Below are 17,833 nucleotides of genomic sequence, written 5' to 3' on the forward strand. Positions count from 1 at the left end.
GGGCGTGCCATGGGTGACGCGCAGGGCGGGACAGGCCAATGGGCTCCGGATGGCGAGCGGGCGGGCCTGGAGGCCTGGGTTTTAGGACGCTGGCAAGCAGCCGGCGGGGCAGACTGACGTGTGGTTGCATCGCAGGAGGCACATGGCGGGGATGGCGCTGGCACGGGCCTGGAAGCAGATGTCCTGGTTCTACTACCAGTACCTGCTAGTCACGGCGCTTTACATGCTGGAGCCCTGGGAGCGGACTGTGTTCAGTATCCTGCCGGGGCCGCTGGAGCGGGAGCCGGGGTGGGGCGCGGGCCTCATCCTCCCGGGCCCAGGGCTTGGAGTTGGGGGCGGAGAGGCTGGATCCGCTGGGGACTCGTTTCCTCGCCGCGGGCTCGGGGTGGTGGTGGCTTGGAGGTCGGGGACGGTGCTCGCGCGGTTAAGGAAAGGCAAGAACTCTTGAGATCTGGGGTCTCCCATGAAGTCATTGGACTCTAGGTAGAATCGTCTTTATTTCTGGAGGAAATCCCCGAGGGCGATGTCTAACCCGGTCTGTCCTCGCCTCTACTTCGGCCGCGCCTGCCTTGATTCAGTCCCCAGTTCTTGTGGGAGGCAGAAACCGCGTAAGTGAAGCTGGTCGCGCCCGGCTTGGACGCATTTGACCTTTAACTGTCCCTGATTTAGCTGGCTTTGGTCCCATTAACAATTCTAATTAGTTTACCACCTTTTTAACCAGGTTGTGAATTTGTGCCTTTGGCACTCCAATACAATTTTTGGAAAGAGTTTTTAAGTTATTGTACCTTTATGGTCTTCAAGATGGCAGTTTTAAAAGTGTTGTATTCATTACTTCTCTGCACCTTAGGTAGAAGTCGTGCCCGAAAAGGAATTTGTTTAGAAAAGGATTTTGTAGTTTGAAACTGTTTTGGTGGATAGGAAATAAATTCTTATTAAGGACTATTAAGTGAAGCAACTGTGCTAAGCACTTTAGGTGTCTTACCTCATCTAATTTTCACAACCCCAGTGAGTAACTCAAGGTTGTGAAGGTAGGTTCTCTGAAGTCTGTGCTGTTTTTGTCTCCAGTTGTAAATGCTGACAGCCCTTGGTGATATTATTCTTGCAAAGTAAATACTAATAATGAGATCTGATTTTTTTTTTCCCAACTCAGGGGCTAGTATGAATTAAATATTTTACGTTACGTATTTATTTCATTCAGGCTCTTTCCTTTCCGTTGTGTTTTAGTTGGAGTAGCTTACTTCAGAACAGCTTTCAAAATGCATTCTTTCATTCCAATGATTAGCTGAGGCAATTTAATTCCAAGTCCTATAAAATGTTTTGATATTGAAATAGTATACCATTGTAGTCAAATTTGTCTTTTGTTTCAGCACTTTTGCAGAATTTTAGCTGCTTTCAGGACGGTTTGTTTATTTATTACTGTTGACATTTCTTTCTAAACCTGGAACTTCATAAACAGGATGCATATTTTGAGTTTAGACTTTGAATATAAAATCTGCTCTGATTTCTAGCACCATTTATTTCTAGCTGCAGTTTGATCTCTATCTTTAGGTTTGATCTCTAGGTTTGATCTCTATCTGTAGGTCAGGGCCTATGAGATCATGCTTGTAAAGTGTATGTTTATTCAAATGCACATTTATTTTATTTTATTTTATTTTTTTAAATATTTTTTTAGATGTTGATGGACCTTTTTTTTTTTTTATTTTTATTCATTCTTATTATTTATATGTGGTGCTGAGAATCGAACCCAGGGCCTCACACATGCTAGGCAAGTGCTCTACCACTGAGCCACAACCCCAGCCCCTCAAATGCACATTTAATTGAAATATCTCAGTAGAAGCAGGTATCTTGACTCACTTAAAATTATCTTACAGTTTAAAATTTAAGCCATGTTGGGATTAAATCAAAATTCTTTAAATTCGAGGTAGAATGTAGAACCAAGTTATAGAGTCTCGTATAGATTTTAATATGTAAAATCTTTTGTTGGCATACAGATAAATGCTACAGTATCAATGGTGTTGTTTTTTTCTGATTATGTTCCAGTAGTAATAGTGTCCCTATTACTTACCTGTGCTGTTTTGGAGATGCAGAAATAAATTATGAAGGGACATGTAGTGCTTCTGTAGATTTTTGCCTTTGATGTTTTTGACTTCTCATTGATTTATGGGGTCAAATGATTAATTTTTTAAAAAAGTAGAACTGTAGTCAGCTGGCATCTAGTACTGTAAAATGTTAGGATTTTAAAGCTAAGGTTCAAAACATTTATTTCAAAGATAATATTATTGAAGTTAACAGTGTAGAAATGCAGTCCTTTGATATAAGCCAATCTTAAATTACTGTCAGCTGTTGTATTTATTGTATTCCATGTCAACTTCTAGAGTTATTTTAGTGGGGTATTTCATTGTTTTGTAGCTTGGAACAGCAATTTGAGATTGAATCCTCATTCTAGCTCAGAGGAAGGAACAGAATGAGAAAGCTGGATTGTTTCCCCACTTATCCGAAGACTTAACTGTGAAGTGGTTTGAATTTCATAAGTTTACTAATAATTAGTAAGAACTATTTTGGGGCCACTTACATGGTTTTGGAAAAAGGCATACTTTCTATAACTTTAAAAAAAATTATTTTGGGGACTGGGGTGTAGATCAGTAACAGAGTCTATGCTTAGCATGTGTGAGGCCTTGGGTTTAATTCCCAGCACCAAAAACAAAACAAAAAATTATATGGAACATGATCATGACTACTGTGAACCTAAAATTTAATGTAGGAGAAATTTGCTTCTATCTCTCAGAAGGTTGGTGTGTGAGTTAGAAGTCCTGGACAATGGAAACTAATTTCTTAAAGAAGTTAAATGTATTTGTTTACATTTTAACTCTATAACTCCTTTAATAATTTGAAGTTGCTATTTTAGGTAAAACTGATAGTCTACTACAATTATTTCTGCATACTTTCTAGAGGCATCATAGAATATCTGCTTGGATGTTTAGAAATTATTTATATCTCTGTTTTTTCCTAAATCAAAGAGTTAGAAGTTAGTTAAAAGCTGTTATAATTTGAAAGTCAACCCCAATCAAATGTGTTTGAATTTATTTATAAAATTGTGATAAAAAAGAAGTTTAGGGGCTGGGGTTGTAGCTCAGCGGTAGAGCGCTCACCAAGCACATTGAGGTGCTGGGTTCGATCCTCAGCACTACATAAAAATAAATAAATAAAATAAAGGTATTCTGTCCAACTACAACTAAAAAAATATTTTAAAAAAGTTTAAATGTTAAAAAAAGAGAAAAAAACAACAACTTCAAAATGTAATATTTATTTATTGTGTAGCTGAGGCTCAAATCCAGGACCTCACATATATTAGGCAAGCCCTCTACTATTGTGTTGCACCCCCAGCCCTAAAAATATGTTTTCAGAAATGTATCAATTGTGTCAAGTCAGACACACTGTAAGTAGTTCTTAAAACAATAAGATTTGTAAGTGAATTTTAAAAATCCTTCCATGATAGGGACTGTATCCTAAATTTTTATTTCCTGTCTTTTGATACTACGTTTAAAATGAAAAGTTAATAAACTTTTGGCTTGTCAAAAATATTTTAACTTTTTAATGTGCAATAGTTTTTTATTTTATGAAGAAGCGGGCCATGACTCCTGCATTAAGACAGAAGATACCAATAAAAAAAATCCCAGTGCCTCTAATAGGGAGGTTGAGGCAAGTTCAAGTTTGGCTGAGGCAACTTAGCTAGACCTTGTTTCAAAATTAAAAAAAGAAAAAGAAATAAAGAAAGAAAAGATCTGGGAACTTGGCTTGGTGGTAAAGCTTTCCTGGCTTCAATCAAACAAACACACAGCCACTTTTACATATAGCAGTGACTAGTGTAGGAGTCCTGCCACAGTTCCAGAGCTACTGATCTTTCAGGAGGGAAAATTTTTAACTTTGAAACTTTTAAATGTTTCAAGCCTCCCTTCCTTCCTGGCAGCCAAAGACAGGAAGGGAAAAGACCAGGTTTTGTAACAAAGACAACTTTTTCTAACTGGTAAGAATAGAAGCCTCCTCCACATACCCCCATGTAGAGCCTCATGGAAGGAATAACATTGTAACCATGCCTGTTGAGAGAGAGGTGGACAAATTAAAAATAGCTTGTCAATATAATTTCAATCTTAAGTATGTTATTTTAACCTTGTTAAGAAATAAAGTCACATTAATCTGTAATTTATTACTGGGTTCTATTTGTCATTTCTCTGCTACTGTTTGTTTTCATGGCTTGTTTTTTCTTTTCTTTCTTTTTGTGGTGCTGGTGATTAAACTCAGGGCTTGTTTATGCAATGCAAGTGCACCACTGAGCTACAGCCCCTTCCCTTCTGTGACATTTTGTATTTCTATTTATTTTAAGCAAAACATGGTCAGCTTCTTTTTGGTTTATTGTTGAGAACTAGAAAGACAGTCCTTGTTTCTTCAAAAGATTAAAAAAAAATCACAATGTTGAGTATTTGCTTGAAAATCATTTGTTATTTATTTTGTGCTAGGAATTGAACCCAGGGCCTCATGCATGCTAGGTATTTTATTAGTTAGCTTTTTTGATGCTGTGACTAAAAAGACTTGACAAGAAAAATTAGAAGAGGAAATGTTTATTTTGGGGGTCACAGTTTCAGAGGTCTGATTTCATAGATAGCTAGCTCTATATCTTTGGGCTTGAGGTAGGCAGAACATTATAGCAGAAGGGTGTGGTGGAAACCGCAAGTCTGGACATGGCCACCAAGAAGCAGAGAGAGCTCTCTTTACCATCACAAAGTATAAACCCTAAAGGTTCACCCCCAGGGACCCACCTCCTCCAGCCACACCCTCGCCTTCTATTACCACTCAGTTGATTCCTATCTGGGGATTAATTCACTGATTATGTTAAGGCTCTCATAACCCAATCATATGAACTCTAAACCTTATATTGTCTCACACATGAACTTTTTGGGGACACATATCTAAACCATATACTAGATAAGTGCTCTACCACTGAGCTACAGTCCCCATTCTTTTTTTTTTTTTAATCTTATTTTTAGTTGTAGTTGGACACAATACTTTTATTTTATTTATTTATTTTTATGTGGTACTGAGGATCGAACCCAGTGCCTTGCACATGCTAGACGAGTGAGTGCTCTACCGCTGAGTCACAACCCCAGCCCCCCAGTCCCCATTCCTTTTTAAACTTTTATTTTGAAACAGGGTCTCACTAAAATGTCTGGACTGATCTTGAACTTTTAGTTCTCCTGGCTGAGCCTCCTGAGTAACTGGGATTGTAGATCTGAGCCACTGCACTTGCCTGAAAAACATTTGTTTATATTATTGGTTTGTCGTTTTAAAGTAATTGCAAAAGTATCTGGGGGTGGGGAAGAGACCTGATCCCCTCCCCACCCCTATCCCCCAGTCCTGAGGATTGAACCCAGAACATTGAGCATGCTAGGAAAATACTCTACCACCAAGAGACCTGATTTTGAACCACTTTTAGAATCTCTTTGGAACTTGGCTGATTAACAGAATTCGGTTCTCAGAATTCAAATTTAAAAAAACCTAGAAACTACTATGGATTAGAAAAACTTCTTTGATGTATCAAAGCTGTTAACAAAATTTGCATTGCTCTGTTTTTCATTAATAAAATAGGTATGTTTGCTGGATTTTGTATTCTACAAATATTATGTGCCTTCTCTTTGCCAGATGCTATTCTCAATCCTGGAACTATAACTGTGAATAAAACGTATTTTCTTCTACTGCTTCTAAAAAAGTAAATAAGTCTGTTAGTTGTTTGTTGTAATTATTATGGATAAAAATAAATCAGAAAGTGATGAGAAGTAAGGAAGAGGGAGTGTTTTTTAATTTTAGCTAGAATGGTTAGGAAGGGACATTTGGAAATATTTAATCAGGGAGAGAATTTCAGAGGAATGCTGAAGCATTCCAGGTAGAGGGCACAGTTAGTGCAAATACCCCAAGGCATGAGCAAGTCTGGCCTGTTTCAGGAATAGCAAGAATAATGTGGCTGGAGCCTGGTGAAGAGCTGTGTGTGTGTGTGTGTGTGTGTGTGTGTGTGTGAATGAATATAACTAAACAAGGTCCTGTTAGCTGCCACCTAATAGAGTCAAGGAATCAAGTGTGAGGGAGAAGGAAAGAACTTTATCAGCAATAATCAGCATTTTGAAAGATAGTTGGTTCTTGCCTTCCAATGATCCTATTACCCCTTAGGGAGATTCTCCTTAGGGAGAATCTTTTTTTATGATTTTTCAAGGGAAGATATATGGGTACCAGACAGGTGGGTACCTCTGTTGTTCAGTGTTTCAAAAGTAGCCTCTTCTGGAAGGTAGGCTGTGTACTTTTTATTCACTATGTCGGTGGGAGTTGCAGTACAGTAGATCCAAAGAAGGAATCAGTGATCAAACTTTCTGTGTTTTTGATTAAAGTGGCATTTGTCTGGTTTTGTTGTTGCATTTGTGGACATTTGCCCTTCCCAGGTGTGACCTGTAACTTGGGATTAGGGAGTGTTTGGGGAGGGAGGACTTTATGCATTTCTAATTGACTTTAGTGTGCAGTTAATCTGTAAGAGATCGGGCAAGAAGAAGACAAGAGAAACTTCTGAGAATTGGGTCTTGATGAGGTGGAAGACTAATGTATGCATTCAGGTACTTAATCTGGAGAAGATTTAAAGTATGCTGGAGAATGTGTGTAGATTATATGCATATAGTGTGCCATTTTGTATAAGGAATTTGAACATTCTCAGACTTTGGTATTTGAGGAGGTCCTGGAACCAGTTCCCTACATTTAGGGAGGGATGATTGTAGTTCTTTTTCTATGAGACTCAAAGCTGTTTTCATCTTAAGTGGGGAAAAAAAATACAACCAATAGACAAAGTTTTTCCCCCTTCATTTTTTGGTGTACTGTCCAGAGATTGTGGTATGTTTCCAGGAAGATACATGTTCTTAGATATGCGTTCTTAGATGGACCCTTCTGTGTTGTTGGCTAAGGGACCTGGGCAGCAGGTGCTTTGTGATGCAGGGCAGGAAGAGCATGATGTACTGGGAGTGCACAGAGAACTTGCAGTGAGGTGTGTGTGTGTGTGTGTGTGTGTGTTTTGCAGATAGGGAAGAAGGTGCAGACTGGGCTGTAGAGGTGCTTTGGGATAGCAAGAACTTCAGTCTGTGTAGCTGGAGCATGCATTCTTTAAGGCAGAATAGATGGGAAATAAGGTTGAAAAAGTAGTTTGGGCCATTCATCAATTTAACAAATACAGTTGGCCCTTTGTATCTGTGGGTCCTATAACCATGGATTCAGCCAACTACAGATTGAAGAGGTAGCTGGTGACAGTCTTTTTTCTGCCTCAATCTGAGCCACCCTGGGTTGGCTAATGATACCAGTTTTTTTGTGCATCTCTCCTGAGACACTTTGTGAATACATGGAAAATATATTCTTTTTTTAAAATTTTTTCATTTTTTTGGTTCCAGGAATTGAACCCAGGAGCACTTAACCACTGAGCCATATCCCAACCTTTTTATATTTTATTTAGAGACTGGGTCTCACTAGGTTGCTTAGGGCCTCGCTAAGTTGCTGAGACTGGCTTTGAATTCATGTTCCTCCTGCCTCAGCCTCCCGAGCTACTGGGATTACAGGCTTGTGCCATTGCACCCAGCTGTAAAATATACTTAATAGATGTTTTGGTGTATGTGGTTTGGTGAAATCAGTTTTTATAAGTCAAAAAAGAGATGTTTGAGGAATACATTTTGCTGTGCTATCATTGGAAGTACTGATAATGATTGGCATAATTTCCTACAATTAAATTAGTATCTCTGCCTATTTTCTGTTTATACGCTATTTGTAAATAGGCTCAGCAAACAAAACTGATGAAGAAAACCCCACATTCGGCTAGTGGGCACTTTTCAGTCACAATATGATGTTTCTGTCTGTATCAAAGCTTCCCTTGAGCTAGTCAATAACGGGAATTATTAAAACCTCAATTCACCAGAGACTTGCTAGAACTTCTCTCTTAATGAACTCCTATTTTGAAGAAAACATATATATGGAATTATCTGAGACTTTAATAGAGTTCCAGTAAAAATCAGTGTGTGATAATTAGGCTGAATTCTCAGTATCATAGAAAGTTCCTTCTAGAAAAAAATATTCTTAGTAAACTTAATGCCTTTTAGACTTTTATCAAGATACTTTTAATCAAAATGTGATTTCAGAATAACCTTAAAATAATCTGAACATTTTGTATTACCTTCAGACTTGAATAGAAAAAGATTCCTCTCCCTCCCCCAGAGATCTTTACTCTTTCTTCCATTTTTTTCTGCCTGTGCTTTTGGACCTTCCCTTTGTAGAAACAAATGCAGCTTTCTGTGGACTGAGTGGGGGAAGCAGAGGCAGGAATATTGTAACTGATAAATTAATGTTCTCAATCTTCCAGCCCCAGTGGTCTTCAGGCTTTTTTTTTTTTTTAAAAACCTCCTCAAAGAACAAAAAAGCGCCGACTGTGCATTGCCTTGGGTGTTTAAGTTGACAAGTGAATCTTGGCTTGAACTTTCTCTGATAGAAATTAAGGTTGTGTTTGCCTATTTGACTTCACAATGAGGACTGGCTTTGCCAACTGGTTACATGCTGAATATTTTTTTTTTTTTAATGACCTGTATGAGGAAAAAAAATATGGCTTCAAGTTTTAACAAAATGTACATTTTTAAAATACATTTATGAATGCCACATGTCTCACAAATTTCTAGACGGATATGTAGACAAAGCTTGGTGTTAAAATAGATGAGGCTTGGTGCTATCCCAGAAACTTGTTATCTGAATGAAACAAAGTGCAATCCAAGTTAGTTATTATCCTTCTGTGTGGTGTCCCAGAGGTTATTTTATACCCCAGGAAAATGTTCCATTGTGAGATTCAGGAAATAAAGTGGGAAAAGTACAATTATAAGGGGGGTTGGGTAGGAGAACTAGCAGTGCCACAGCAGTTCTCAGATCTGCTTTAGGAGAGGATAGTGGGAGCACTGAGTAGATTCTCAAACTACCATAACATCTCGTGTTGTCAACTCCATGACTCTGGAGCTTTAATTTAAAGACACCTGCTCTAACTCATTTCATAGTGCTTTTATATTTGGCTGGACAAGTGAGAAGGTTAGATTATCCCTTAACTGTATTCCGTAGAATATTATAACTTTTTCTTTAGTAATTTTCAGCAAAGGTGAGAAATAATGAAAACCATGTTAGCAAGGTCTATACCAGGACAGGCAGGGAAGGTCCTGGTGATTAATGGTGGTAGGGACTGAACACACATCCATATTCTACCTCTACTACTTCACTTTAGAAATCCTATGTAATCTTTTAAAATATTTATAGACTCTAGACTTTGAGTGTTGTAACATTATGGCACTTAGGAGATAGGTAAGACAGATTCTTTTGATATATATATATCAAAATATTTTATATATAAAATATATATATATATATATATATATATACACACACNTATATATATATATATATATATATATATATATATATATATATATATATATATATATATATTTTAAAGAACAGACTCAGAATTCTTAAATTTAATATTTAAAACTCTGTTCCAGAAGATCTACTTGGTAGAGTGTATACATTCACATATAGGAATGCTTAAACATGGTTATAGAATGATAGAAAGATAATATTTATGATCAGTCGTTATGAGAAGTGGAAGTTTTACTGAAACAAGAATTTTGGTCATCATGAATGAGTTATATGTGTTTCTGGAAAATTCCAAAATAATAGGGCTTATGGGAAAACAGTATTGAGGCAGACCACTGAAAATCTGTGCAACTTGGTAACCAAGCAATAACAGAAACAATAATTGGCATCTTGGGGGAAACATAGATAACTCAGGCAGGCAGCTCAGTGTGGCTGGAAGCTGCCCTAGGGGACATTAAAAATGCATTGGACCAAGTTGATTGGGAATGTTGATGGTAGATGCTGATGTAATGCATAGTGTGGGCTGCCACTGAGACTACACAGGAGGCAGTGCCACCAGCCATTAACAGAGCTGTGCTGGCCTGGAGGTATGTACCTCTCTGGAGAGGGGCCCAGGTGAAATGCTAATTTCTGATTTTCTAAAACAGAATTGAAAAGACTTCTGCCTGGACAGCAACTGAGCTGAGAGGTGTTTCCTGCTGAATGTTATAAATCTTTTCCCATTCATCTGGCTTCCCTAGCTGATGCAAAATTCCATGTGAAACAGTACAGTTCCTATACCATACCAGTTATAAGTGAGCTAATGGTGTTCCAGAATCAGATACTGCAGCAGAACATATTGTGTATTTCATTGTAGACTGGGATTTTTCCCCCCCTTGACACTGGGACTTCAAGTCTTCATGAAGGTGGTAGAAATAATCAATAAAATTATACATCCGTTTTTAACCTTGGTGTCCCTGGAATCGGAGCTATAAACTATTTCCGGGATTTCAATTCAGAATGAAAATTTCAGTTCGTGATCATTGCTCATTTCAGCAGCATGCTTTTTTTGTTTGCATAGTTTTTTTAAAAGTTTGTCATCAAGTTGTGATTACTAAAAATAATATCCTTACTTAGGCTTGTACAGTCAACACACTACAGAAAGTCCAGAGACTGGGCTTGCTAAAGTGACATCCTTTAATATGATTTAAGAATAGCAGATTGGTTAACATGCACAGGACTGTAACAGGGTCAGTATATTCCATTTGCTTTAATATAAGGCAAACAGAAAAGTCAAGAGATAGGCAATATATTTGGGAAAAATAACTTTGTTAATGTTTCTGTTGGGGGTGATCTCATTTTTTTTTTTTTTTAAGTCAAGGAAAAGAATTATAGTAATAAAGATTTCCTGTTTGGAGCTTCATTCAGTAGCCAGCAATAGCTTTCACTTTTTTGTTGTTTTTTGAAGTACCGGGAATTGAACCAAGGAGTTCTCTACTAATGAGAAACTACATCCCCAACTCTTTTTATTTTTATTTTGAGCAGGGTCTGCCTAAAGTTCCCAGACTGGCCCTGACTTTCCATCTTCCTTCCTCCTGAGTTGCTGGGATTACAAGCATGTGTCACTGGCCCAGCTAGGGCATTATTTGCTTTAGAGTAAACTGCCTCTGATAATACTTTGTTAACTGCTGTTCTTTTTTTTTTTTTTTCCCCATTAAATTGGTTCCTTGTGAGGTATGGTGGTACACACCTCTAAGTCCAGAGACCTAGGAGGCTGAGCTAGAGGATCACAAATTGTAGTCTAGCCTGGCCAACTTAGCCAGACCTTGAAAATAATAAGGACTTCGAAGGTAGCTCCGTGGTAAAGTGCCCCTTGATTTCAATCCCAGTTCTGCTCCCCTGCTACAAAAAAGAAGTGGTTCTTTAAGATAAATCATATTTATAAAAATTGTTGAGTATTTCTAAGGATAAATAGCATCTTAGATTTGATTTTACAAAGGGAAGTTGACTAATACCAAATTACTTTTAATGTCATTTTAGCTTTTCTAGGTGACCAATTCAATCAGAGACTTAAAGCATTGAATTTTTTTTTACAGTAGTGAAGAAGTATAACTTCTACCATTGGAACAGCCCCTACCCTTTTCCCAATTAGAAACTACTTTAAATTTTCCAAAATCTTATGAAATACTAAAATCAAGTTTGGAGTTACTGTTTGGGACAGGAAATATTAGTTGCTGTGATCTTACTTCTGTTGTACTAAACTTAACTTTTTAAAGCATTTCCTTTCTTTGTTATAGGATTTTTTTTTTTTTTAAATTTTTTTTTTTATTTGAAGTTGCTGGGACAAGAGCTGAAGACAGCTCTTTTATGGGCAAAACAACAACAAAGCCTTTATTTTTTCTTATCCAGCTGGATAACTTATTAGCTTATTAGTAGTTGGGGATCTCTCTTAAAGAAATGGCAAACAACATACAATTATATGGTTTCATATCTATTTGTTTCTATAACCAGTCACCTGATAAAATATTTATGTTATGTTCAGGTTGTAAATAACCTCTGATTGTTCATTCAGCCCTTGAACAAACATTTATCTTCAGTGCCTGCACATACCCTGGCACATTATCTGTTTAGTTGTGAAGTGATTTATGAAGCATCTACTTTATCAAACAATGCAGCACAGGTGGAAGCACAGGCTCTCTCTTGCTCTCAAACACTTACAACTCAGCACTGGAGATGGGTCATAACCACACTAGAACAGTCCATTTTTTTAGTTTTTGAGAATATTTTTTTTGTTATATTCTAGATTGTACTGTTATTCTCTATTGCTTGAATCTTAGAGCCCCCTCCTGAAAATAAATCTGACTAAATTATATGTAGCTACTGTAATTTATATAAAGAACAGTAAGGATTTGGTAAATAAATTATTTCTTTGTGTATTACATTTTACTGGGTGTGTCTTATATAACACTGTTTGATTTTTACATTTTGTCTTTGTGAATGTCTAGAATGAATAGGAAGATTCCTTTAGGGATGAATGAGAGGTGCTACCCAAATGTCCTCTCCAGACACACGAGATTCTGAAATGTCTGTAAAGGAAGGGACTTCATTATATGAAGACACTTAGGCCCTGAGAAAATTTGACATCCCACGATTAAATTATAAACCAATAACAAATTAGTAACAGTGTAACCTTGGGCAATTCCCCAGCAGAGGTCTGAGTCATGATGGTAATGCTGAAACCCTGGGAGAGCAGTTTTAGGAAGGGTTATATTGTCTTCTTTTGCAGAATAGATCCAATTCCAAATTCTCACACCAACCCTGAGAGATAGGTGAAGTATGTCTACTTTTTTTTTAGATAGGAGACTGATGACCCAGAGTTTTTGGTATATGCAAGGATGAACAGATCATGATTCAAATCTAGGTGTCCTCCAGTGCCATGTTGTTCTTGGTATTCATTTCTTGTACTTCACAGAATGTTGAGAATACTTAAAACTTTGAGAGGGAGGTTATAGAATGAGATGGACCGAGAAATCCACTTAAGTTCCAGGGAGCAAATTATAACCAGTGAACTATAAATGGTGTATCTTTATCTCTGTAAGAATGCTTCTAAGGAGATGAAGGTCACATGTTCCCCAATCTTACAAATGTCACAATAAAACCATTGTCTAAGAGTGTCAATAGAAACTACCACTTTAAATGGTGCCAAGCATAAGCCTAGGGAATATTCAACCCAGTGTATTGGAGCTGTTTCAACTACATGACTGAGATTGCTTAAATTGATTTGTAGTAAGTTACTTATCTCTGGGCTGGGACTGGGGCTCAGTGGTGGAGCGCTTGCCTAGCACATATGGGGCACTGAGTTTGATCCTCAGCACCACATATAAATAAATAAATAAAATAAAGGTATTGTGTCCATGTACAACTAACAAAAATATTTAAAAAAAAAGGAAGTTACTTATCTGAAGTGCCTTCTTTTTCATTTTTTTTGCAAGGTGATTTTTAAGGCTTGTAGAAATTCCTTACTGTTCCCTTCCTTGTCTACTTGTTTACCTGGTGTGTGTTGCTATATATAGTTGAGTCAATTTTAAGTATTCTGTTATGGAGGAGAGTTTTAGGATAATTCTTTAGAATAATTTTGAAGTTTAACTTGTAGAAAACTTCCTTTTGTAGACTTAGGTTATTATGATTCTGGAATAATCAAGATAAATAGGGTCAGACTATAAAAAATTTTTTTTGGGGGTACTGAGGATTATGTCTGAACTGAACTACATTTCCTCTCTCTCTCTCTCTCTCTCTCTCTCTTTCTCTCTCTCTCTCTCTCTCTCTCTCTCTCTATATATATATATATATATATATATATATTTTTTTTTAATTTATTTTTTTGGCACTTAGGATTGAACCTACAGGTGCTTTGCCACATCCCCAGCCTTTGTTTTTTGGGGACAGGTTCTCACTAAGTTGCTTAGGGTCTTGCTAAGTTCCTGAGGCTGGCCTTTTGATTCTCCTGTCTCAACTTCCAGAGTCAGTGAGATTATAGACATGTGCTGCTGCATCCAGCTTATAGAAATACTCTTGAGGGGACACAGATGAGCATTCATTTCTCTGGATAAAGGTTTAGGTTAAGTTTTTGTTTTATTTATTTATTTACTTATTTTAGCAGGATATGAGTTGGTATTTGGATTCAGATTCAGGTGACTTTCAATAACTTCTCTTTGCCTTATTCAAAATTGATAGTTCTTTGTTCTGTTCCCAAGAGTGAAGACTTTCTGTTTATTTTGCAGTAATAAACTAGGTCCAAATGTATCTACCCTAAATTTTGTAAAGGAAGAGGATAATTCACACACAACAGTTTTCAGACTAGTACCACGTGCTTTTTCATTTTTCCTTTATAGTTCTTATTAAGGAAACTAGGCATACCAAAACAACAACAACAAAACAAACAAAAAAACTGATAAAGATAATATAATGAATGTGTACTAACTAGCTAAAGAAAAACATATATTACTATATATTTGAAGTCGCCTGTATCTCCCTTTTCAGTTGCTTCTCTCTCCCTGTTCACCTCACCAAGTAACCACTCTCCTCAATTTATCATTTATTTCTTATAACTTTTACTCCATATGCATGCTTCACAACATAATGCCATATACAATCTTGAACTCTAGTATCTTAGCTAAAAATCTTTTCAAGTTCTGATAAGTTCTTGTTTTGCTTAGAAAAAAACATGATGTTTATATGCATATAAAAAATTTAAAAGCCTGATAATTTAGTGTTCACAAAATTGAGTTTAAATTTCAGATTCTTATGTTATAGTGGGGTAATCTCTATTTAGCTAATTTATGCATGTTCTTTAGTGGATATATTCTCCAAACTAAATTAAAGAATGGTAGTGCCAAAAAAGTTATGTAGTTTAACTATTCAAGTGACTGTCTTATAGTAATCAGTCCACCATTCTGTTAAATTCGAGCCTATGACCTGAGGCTTATTACTACATTACTTTCATTTGCTCAGTGTTTATATTTAAAGACTTACATAAAAGTCTTTAAAAAGCTAAAAAGTATATTTTTAAAAACTTCTTTTCTGTAGTTGTAGATGGACAGCATGCCTTTATTTTATTTGTTTATTTTTTTATGTGATGCTAAGGATTGAACCCAGTGTCTTACACATGCTAGGTAAGTGCTATGCCACTGAGCCACAGCCCTAGCCCCCCAAAGTATTCTTAAATACAATATTGCCTAGACACTGATTTGTTTTCTTTTTTTGTAGTCATTATCAAGTTTGCCAGCCACAAAAATATATGGATTATGGGCTGGGCATGGTGGTGCATGCCTATAATCCTTGTGGCTTGGAAGACTGAGGCAGGAGGATTGTGAGTTCAAAGCCAGCCTCAACAACTGCAAGGCACTAAGCCATTCATTGAGACCCTGTCTCTGAATAAAATACAAAATAGGGCTGGGGATGTGGCTCAGTGGTCGAGGGTCCCTGAGTTCAATCCCTAGTACCCACCCCCCCAAAAAAATGTATGGATTATGTAGAACGTATAATCCATATAATTCATAATAGTGAACATAGGATCAAGTGAATATTTCTTGAGAAATTTCTTATTCATAAAATATTTATTAAGCATGTATTACTTTAGATGCTAAAGATACAAAAATAATATGTTTCTGTGTTCAAAGAACTGCTAATTTAGGTAAGATAAATATACTTGCAAATAGGTCATGAGGGGTAATAAGTGCTGTTTTTCATGAATAAAGAGCTATGTAAACATAAGGAAGTAATTAGTTCTGCCAGGAGGTTGGGGTAAGGATGGAAAAATTTTGAGTGGTTGGGAAGGCCTCACAACAGGAGTTAGCTAACTGAGTTCTAAGAATTACTGGGTTTACCTAAGGGGATTAGGACTTTTCAGAAGTAGGAAGGTAGTATAGTTTAGTTGTTAAGAGCACAGATATTTGGAATCTAACTGATTTTTTGGAACTGGCTTCATTACTTACTTTGACATTGAGGATGTTACTTGAATTGAATGAAGTGCTTAACACATGTTAGACAGTCATGGAATGAAATGTCTGTTCTACTCTACTTGCTCCTCTTCTTCTGAGATGAGTTCCTCAGTCTCTTCTGTTGCTACTACTGTTATTCATTATGATTAGATTGTAAGCAAAGTCAGAGGAGTATGAAAATATATTGAGGCCAGGTGTGGTGGCACAAGCCTTTGATCCTAGTGGCTTGGGACACTGTGGAAGGAGGATTGCAAATTTGAGATCAACTTTAGCAACTTAGTGAGCCCTATGAAACTTAGCAAGACCTTGTCTCAAAATAAAAATTAAAAAAAAAAAAAAAAGTTGTAGCTCAGTGGTAAAGCACCCCTGGGTTCACTCCCTAGCACCAAAACAAAAAAGAAAATGCATTGAGATTCATATGCTATGAGTAGGATGTGTATCTCAAAATAAAAAAAAAACAACAAAAAGGACTGGGGATGGCTCAGTGATTCAATCCGTGGTTCCAAAAGAAAAAAAAGAAAAGCAGCATGGTAGATGTGATTGGCCTGATCCCCCTTTACCAGCTGATGTACCTATCCCCCAGCTCCTATGAGTGTTGTCTGCTCATGTCTTATAGCTGACTCTTCTCAGGCATTGTCTTCTGCTAAGTCAGCTTTCTTGCTCAAGTGGATTTTCCTTACCTCATTCTGTAGTTAATGATTCATAGAAAAGGGATCCAAAAGTTCAGGCCCCTCACTTGAGGCCATGCCAACTTAGTAGCACAGTGCATGCTCTTGAGTGCCCTGCAGAAACTAAGACCCCAACCCAGCTTAGTTTATTTCCCTTGTTCTATTCTACTCTACTTGCTCCTCTTCTTCTGAGATGAGTTCCTCAGTCTCTTCTATTGCTGTGAACTTCCACATAAGATAAATACCTGGGACTAGATTGTAAAGGTTCTTGAATGCTTGCTTTAGAATTCTAGGTGCCATCCTCTAGGCAATGGGAAGCCTCATGAATTTCACAAGGTTCACTTTAGTAAAGAGGGGCAAGAAGCCAAAAATGGGAGAATTTTTTTTTTTTTTTGTCCTGGGGATTGAGATTTGGAAGCACCAGTCCTTTTTATTCTTTGAGAGAGGGTCTCCCTAAGTTGCTAGGGCTTCACTAAGTTGCTAATGCTGGCCTTGAACTTGTGATCTTCCTGCCTCAGCCTCCATGTACCACCACTCCTGGTGGGAACTTTTAAGTAAGGAATGATAAATGTCTCAAATCAGTTGTCATTGATTGGGGGCGGGGAGATAAGATATAAGAGTCACTCGTAGGGGTTACGGAAGAAATGAGGTCTTAGACAATTTAAATATAAGAAGAAGAAATCAAAGATGCCTCTGAGCAAATGAGTAGATAAATAGTTATATGAACTGAAAAAATAGAACTCATAGGAACTGGTAGTTTTGGAGTTAATGAGTTTAGTTTTGGCTGTCTTGAATTTAAGGTATCCTGTGGAATGTCATATGGTGGAAATGTTCAGTAAGTTAAGTAGGAAATATCTGCCAGTTGTGTGGAAGATGGGATCAGGTCAACAACACTAAGGTGGTGGTTTTAGTTGTAAGGGAGTACAGGGCTCAAGGCAAAATCCTGGAAGCCCCATTTTTATCATTTAGAATGCTTTCAGCTCTGTGTAACAAAGAAAAATCTAATGTTCTGAGTCTTCTTTCCTCATGAAGGAAAGGTGATTCCATTGATTCCAGAATTCCATTTGCAAACTGCATATTCTAGAGGGGGAGAGAGCAGCTGGTTCCTGAATTCCTGGCAGAAGTCCTAAGCTTTGAGCTAATCAGTTTTGAGGAAGCTATTGCTGTCAAGAGAAGGGGATATTCTAATTGGTTAAGATCAATCAGGGGGCT

General features: G+C 37.2%; 1 protein-coding gene and 1 long non-coding RNA gene across 2 annotated transcripts in view; one reads left to right on the plus strand and one right to left on the minus strand.

Annotated features, from left to right (window-relative positions):
* Nucleotides 1–17,833, plus strand: part of Sptssa (serine palmitoyltransferase small subunit A) — a 21,834-nt gene continuing 4,001 nt past the window's right edge. The window contains exon 1 of the mRNA XM_015491623.2: nt 1–254. Coding sequence (XP_015347109.1) covers nt 143–254 — 112 coding nt within the window. The 5' untranslated portion in view covers nt 1–142. The remainder of the gene's footprint in view (nt 255–17,833) is intronic.
* LOC125615251 overlaps nt 2,975–17,833 on the minus strand; it is a 25,653-nt gene continuing 10,794 nt past the window's right edge. The window contains exons 2-3 of the long non-coding RNA XR_007345818.1: nt 17,157–17,168; nt 2,975–3,144 (exon numbers count right to left, since the gene is read on the minus strand). This is a non-coding gene — a long non-coding RNA (uncharacterized LOC125615251). The remainder of the gene's footprint in view (nt 3,145–17,156; nt 17,169–17,833) is intronic.

Source organism: Marmota marmota, unplaced genomic scaffold, assembly GCF_001458135.2.
Source record: "Marmota marmota marmota unplaced genomic scaffold, marMar, whole genome shotgun sequence".
NCBI classification, from domain to species: Eukaryota; Metazoa; Chordata; class Mammalia; order Rodentia; family Sciuridae; genus Marmota; species Marmota marmota.